This window comes from Triticum aestivum, chromosome 1D (assembly GCF_018294505.1).
Source record: "Triticum aestivum cultivar Chinese Spring chromosome 1D, IWGSC CS RefSeq v2.1, whole genome shotgun sequence".
Lineage (NCBI taxonomy): Eukaryota > Viridiplantae > Streptophyta > Magnoliopsida > Poales > Poaceae > Triticum > Triticum aestivum.
The window spans coordinates 261109141-261115339 of record NC_057796.1 but is presented as its reverse complement, the minus strand read 5'-3'; the positions used below and the strand labels follow the sequence as shown (position 1 = coordinate 261115339).

The 6199-nt window shown below is 55.2% G+C and overlaps 1 protein-coding gene across 1 annotated transcript; it reads right to left on the bottom strand.

Moving 5' to 3' along the window:
* Positions 1-960: 960 nt before the first annotated feature.
* On the bottom strand, positions 961-2456 carry LOC123181369 (uncharacterized). Its single transcript, XM_044593627.1, has 2 exons — positions 2031-2456; positions 961-1905 (listed from the first exon to the last, which is right to left on the bottom strand). Exons 1-2 carry the CDS (start codon positions 2334-2336, stop codon positions 1138-1140), a joined length of 1074 nt encoding a protein of 357 aa, XP_044449562.1. The 5' UTR covers positions 2337-2456; the 3' UTR covers positions 961-1137.
* Between the last annotated feature and the right edge of the window lie 3743 nt (positions 2457-6199).

Below are 6199 nucleotides of genomic sequence, written 5' to 3'. Positions count from 1 at the left end.
TTATATCTCGCACAGCAAATGAGCTACGTATTGAAACTTCCGGGGGCATAGCGCATCTCTACACCTAGAATTTTGTTGTTTCTTTGTTTAGAGATGCTACAAGCCGGGGTAAGAATTATAGTACTAATTGGCTCAAAAAAAAGAATTATAGTACTAATTAATGTAAGACGTTTTTGTAGTTAAGGAGCTTAACTGCTAAAACTGTCTTACATTCACCCGCAAAAAAAAACTGTCTTACATTAAATTACAGAGGTATTTTCTAAAATAAAATACCATCAACAGAGGCATGTTTCAATAAACTGGCAACTCTCTACCCCTATCAATGAAATGATACGCTGCTAAGTGTATTCATCACACAAAAAAACTGTTATTGAAAGTGTTTGTCTAGGGCACATCTAGATATGCCTAATTATTAGTACATATCTAAGTGACTCAATTAAACTAGAAAGAAAAAAATGCTTGCAAGAATCTTAGCATAAAATTAATGACATAGAATTTAGTTGTGCAATAGTTGAAAAGGGCTGGGGGACACGGCTTCACCAACTTACCGGTTCTTCTCTAAACTACGAACTGTTATTCTGATCCTTGATTTTGTTTGGGCTCTTGTTGAGGAAGGGGTCCAATTTGTCTGTATCTACCACCAATGATTTCGTCAAGGACAAGAATTAATATTGCCTGAAACTCACTGGCCCTGTAGACCAGGTCTTGTTGAGTGTATGAAATAAAACCTCTTTCATTTCTCTAACCAACATCCCAACCTGCTTCTGTTGTCTACAAGACTAAAACAAAATAAAAAACAGTAACAGTCGCAGCCTCAATTTGTACATAAAAACTTTAGAAACCCATGGTTGACAGTTTCAAAAAATTTATCGATATGTGGAATCAACATCTTGGTAAAAATGTTACTACTAAGCTTTTTGTCAGCATAGTTTTGATTACAAACGAATGAAAAAAGGAGTATGAAATACAAAATCTACATGCTGCCTCATGTTCCCATGTACAGTAGTATAAATTAATCAAGAAATAGACATACTGTCCTGCACTTTGCCAGTTTGCCTCGTACGCCAAGCTAGCTAAAGGCCAAACACTTCTCCACGTTTTCTTGGACTAAAAACTAACTTGTCTGGTATTGGTCGATCAACCGAAAAGTGTCCGGAGAACGGTGTCTCCGAGCCCGGGAACGGCGGACAGGAAGTGGCCGGTGCCTGGGAGCTCGTGGTAGTTGACCCAGCCGAGCCTCCCGGCGACGTGCCGCTGCAGCGCGACCGGCACGAGGCCGTCCTCGTCGCCCTGCCACAGGTGCACCGGGCACGGCGGCTCCGGCAGCGCCATGGGGTCGAACTCCCACTTGCCGAACATGACGGCCATGTCCCTGTAGTACGACTCCTGGATCCCCTGCTGCGTCGCCATCTCCCTCTTCTTCCGGAGGGTGCCGTCGGCGGTGAGGGTGCGGCGGATCTCGGCGTCGCGCTTGTTTGGGAGGTAGGTGGTGTTGACGACGACGGTGGAGGTGGGCAGGGGCAGCCAGCTCTGCTCCATCCACCAGTGTATGATGCCGGGGGCGTGGTGCGCCACGCGCAGCGCCCACTGGTCGCCGCGCTCCTGCCGGCCGTACTCCCGGGCCGCCAGCTCCGCCGGGAACCCGGGCCACCAGTAGTTCACCACCGGCGCCAGCATGGCGGCCCCAGCGATCCGCTCCGGGATGTACCTTAGCGCGCCCCACACGGCGTGGCAGCCGAGGGAGAAGCCGACGACGTGGAACTTGTTGCCGAGCCCCAGCGCGTCGGCCAGGTCCTCCATGTCCTGCGCCGCGGTCTCCACGGAGCGGCCCGGATTGGGGTCGCTCTCGCCGTAGCCGGCGCGGTCGAAGCCCACCATGTACACGCCAAGCTCCTCGGCGACCTCCTGAAATCAAGTCGTTGCGCAGACGGTGTAAGCGACGGCGAGAGAGACGCGTGATCTTATTATAATGAGCTCGCCGGTCGGGCGGGGGTGGCGAGACGACAGGAGAATGTATGCACAGTACTGACCGGCGATGCGCGGAGGCTGTCGAGGCGGGAGCCGGTGAAGCCGTGGGAGAAGACGACCTTGAACCGCGCGCTCTCCTTGGGCACGCCGGACTCCTCGTACGCCAGGTACCGGCCGTCCCTCATCCGGACCCGCGGCGCGGTGATCGGGGGCCCGCCGGGCGACCCGCACGGCGTGGGCGCCGGCGGCTGCACGGCCCGGAGCAGCCACTCGCCGAGCTGGCCCGCGAGCGGGCCCATGCCCATGCCCGTGCCCACCGGCGCCGCCGAGTAGTAGTACCCTCTCCCGCCGGAAACCGATCGGTCCATGGAGACGGCCCCGACCCTCGAGTCTGCAAGCTAGCTGGCTGCCGCCGTTCTTGGGTGTTGGCTCGGCGTGGTGCTGGTTGGCGCTGTGCTACGCAGGAGGAATGGTGGGTGGTAGGTGGCGAGCAGGCACAGAGGGTGGGTGTTTATATATTGGCCGGAGCTGGCCGGGGCTGGACGCATGCGCGTGTGTGTTTGCGGACGCGGTCGTGGGCTTTGCTTTTCGGCCTGGTTGGTGAGGTGAGCTTGGGTACGATTTCGTCGGCTTTGGGAGGGAAACGCGGTTGTACGACGGGGTATTTTTGGCGTGCGCCGTTGCTCTCACTCTCGGGGAACCTACGCCCGGTCTCGGAGAATCCCCTGCCAGCAGTGCCAATGCGTGGGGGCATCTCAAACGCCGGCCATCAAAACGCCTCCAAATGTTTGAGCCGAATTTCGGACGCTAGAAATCTTACAACTCGATTTCAAACTTGGGAAACTCAGGGGGAGTCCCAGTTGTTCGCCACTTCGCCAGGTCAACCCATCTAAAAACTAGCCGACACCCGCACATTTTGGCAATCCTCATTCTTTTTGTGTTGAGCCCCCCCCCCCTCTTCGACTCCATCACCAGGGCCTATCACGATGTTCGTCGTCCCATCAGACACAGAGAAGGCTGGCCGCATCCACGTTACGCCAAAAGCGACGCCTGAAGGAACAAAAACAGGGACCTCGTGTCACCCGCGTCTGGCGACACGAGGGAAACCCTAGCCGTCGCCGGTAGGTCCCTCCTCCGTCGCCCCCTCTGCATCGCCACCGCCAAAAGGCTTGTTGGCAAAGCCACGCTCCACCCTGGTATGGTGGCGGCTAGCGGCTTCGTCCTTGGCGCACCACGGCGCCACCCCCAAACCTCTCACCAGATTCAATTTGGCTCGGCGTGAGGCCGCCCCTCTCCCCTCCGGTTGTCGCGTCCTCCTCTATCATGCTCCCCACCCCACCCCACCGTGGTCACTCCCTCCCATGAAGACGTAGCTCCCCTCTTGTGCTGGTGGTGGTTGGGTGCAACACATGAGTGGTGGCGGCCAAGCTAGTCAAGGCTTGGTTCTGCATCGTTGCAGACCGTTCCTCGTCTCCGATGGCGCTTCCTCCGAGCTGCGGCGATGGCTTCTGTGGAATTATGTGGTCATAGTGGTTTTCTTGGCAGGCGGTTGAGGCCTCGCTGCGGACCCTTTGTCGGCGCTGCTCCGGTCCCGACAGCCATGGACCTGCGTTCTGCAGCGTCCATGCCCCGCTGGCGTCGTTTGTCGGCACGATCCTGGTTGCTGCATTCTCTCCTGCCTTCGGCTCACCGCCGACCCGGTGACTCCGCCCTCGGTAGCTCAGATTTTGTTCCCTTTCGGCTCCTGGCTTTTCGGTCACGTCGGTCGCCATCCCATCCTCTGTGTCAGCTCTATCTATCATGCAACCTTCCCGACCCGTCCACCTCCACGCTTGCCAGGCCCAAAGCTCGTGTTTTTTCGATGACGCCCAGTGCCAACCTCCCAAGGTAGGAGCACCCCACCTCTTGAGGTGGTGGTCTCAACCAGTGGACTGACTTCCTCATCTCCGGACCCTGATCTTGCGGCAATGGGATTATTCGAACTCGGGCCAGGGTATAATCCTTGCTCGGCCGACCAATGCTGGTAGCGGAGACACTCGCGGGTGTCATTTCCCTTCTTGGAGGCACTGACATAGCCTCTATCCGTGCCCTTCTCTGAGCACTGGGGAAACCCTTGGTCCGGTTCTTTAGATCAGAAGGCAGTTGTCGGTGTCAAAACCGCCAGATCTCGGGTAGGGGGTCCCGAACTGTGCGTCTGATGATCGAAGGTAACAGGAGATAGGGACACGATATTTACCCAGGTTCGGGCCCTCTTAATGGAGGTAATACCCTACTTCCTGCTTGATTGACTTTGATGAGTATAGGGGTTACAAGAGTTGATCTACCTCGAGATCGTAATGGCTAAACCCTAGATGTCTAGCATGTATAATTATGATTGCCTACGGACTAAACCTCCGATTTATATAGACACTGAAGGGGCCTATGGTTGTACAGAGTCGGTTTACAGAGAAAGAAATCTTCATATCCGAACGCCAAGCTTGTCATCCACGCAAAGGAGAGTCCCGTCCGGACACGGGGGAAAGCCTTCTATCTTGTATCTTCACGGCCCATCAGTCCGGCCCATGTCATATAGCCCGGACGCCCGAGGACCCCCTAATCCAGGACTCCCTCAGTAGCCCTTGAAGCAGGCTTCAATGACGATATATCCGGCGCGCAGATTGTCTTCGGCATTGCAAGGCGGGTTCCTCCTCCAAATACTCCAAAGTAGTCTTCCGAACACAAGAACTGTATCCGGCTCTGTCGAACAGCTGCCTCCCACAACCGCAAGGGCATAATACTTAACCCAAAAAACATGGCATGCCTTTACTGACAGTTTTACTGGCAAGACGTGACGTCTGGCTGCTTCATTATTTTGAATCGTTTTTCGACCTTCCGTTTCACGTTTCAAGACGCACCCTCTGGTGACACGTCTTGTCAGAGCGGAGATCGCGTCCCCTTGTTACGGGATTCTCATCAATGAGGGCTTGGGTTATCCAACCGTGCCATCCGCACGACCCCTTGGGAATAGGCAAATTTTAAGGATTATGCGAGGTCGCTTGATATTCGTTGCCTTTATAAAGGGACAAAGACCCATCCCTTTTACCCCACGCCTTCTTCGTCCTCTGCCCTTCCGTGCTTGAGCTTCCAGCGCCCAAGCCCAAATCTTTCTCCGTCGCCACCACGTACTCCAGCCATGTCTGGATCCAGCTCTCAAGGCAAATGGGTGGCTTCTTCCGTGAGGAAGAAGGATATCCAGGGGCTCCGGGAGGTGAGGTACTTGACCGCGGAAATTAGACACAGGCTCCCGGCCAAAGGGCAAGTCATCCCCACTCCAGAGCCCGGCGAGAGGGTCGTGTTCATTCCTCACTTCCTCTGCGGGTTAGGGTTTCCCCTTCACCCTTTTTTTCGCGGCCTCATGTTCTACTACGGGCTAGATTTTCACGATCTAGCCCCGAACTCCTTCCTCCACATCTCGGCGTTTATCGTCATGTGCAAGGAATTTCTCCGCATCCCCCCACACTTCGGCCTATGGCTCAAGACCTTCAACGTGAAGCCGAAGGTGGTCGACGGGGAGCACGCAGATTGCGGCGGCGCCATGGTGAGCAAGCTTCCCCACGCTACCTGGCCTCAAGGGGCCTTTGTCGATACTGTCAAGACATGGCAGCAGGAGTGGTTCTATATCACCGAACCCCGCGGCACCAAGTGGGCAGCCACCCCTGCATTCAGATCCGGACCCCCGATGCGGCTCGCGTCGTGGATCAACAAGGGGTCTAGACTGGGGATCGTTTGATGAGGTGCTGATGCTGTAAAAGCGCATCAAAAGCATCATAGAGAAGAACATCTGCCTCACTAACGTGATCCAGGTGATGCTCATCCGCCGCACCCTTCCCTGCCAGCGACGACCTCTCCTGGGAGTTTAATCCAGAAGGGCCGCGAACTCTGCAACAATTCTGCGGCACGACGCACAAAGAGATCTGGAAACTGCTCTTTAAATCTCAAAAGTCGTGGCCAGAGACGTCCGAGTACGTCGACTTTGAGTGCAACAATCCGGCCACCCCGGTAAGGGTTAAGTTTCAGCCTATAGCTTGGTTTACCGATCCAAGGGGGTATACTGATGATTTCACCCTTTAAACAGGTCTGGACAAAGAAGGCGGAGCGGATCAGGTGTCCGGCCCCCTCCCCGAAGACTCAGCTGATCCTCTCCTAATGAGGATGCTGGTTCCGGCGCCATACCAGGCGCCGATGAAGAAGG

Coding starts and splice junctions, on each gene's coding strand:
- LOC123181369 (XM_044593627.1), bottom strand. CDS start 2,336: ATGGACCGATCGGTTTCCGGCGGGAGAGGGTACTACTACTCGGCGGCG. Junction 1,906..2,030: donor ACAGCCTCCGCGCATCGCCG/GTCAGTACTGTG, acceptor ACTTGATTTCAG/GAGGTCGCCGAGGAGCTTGG.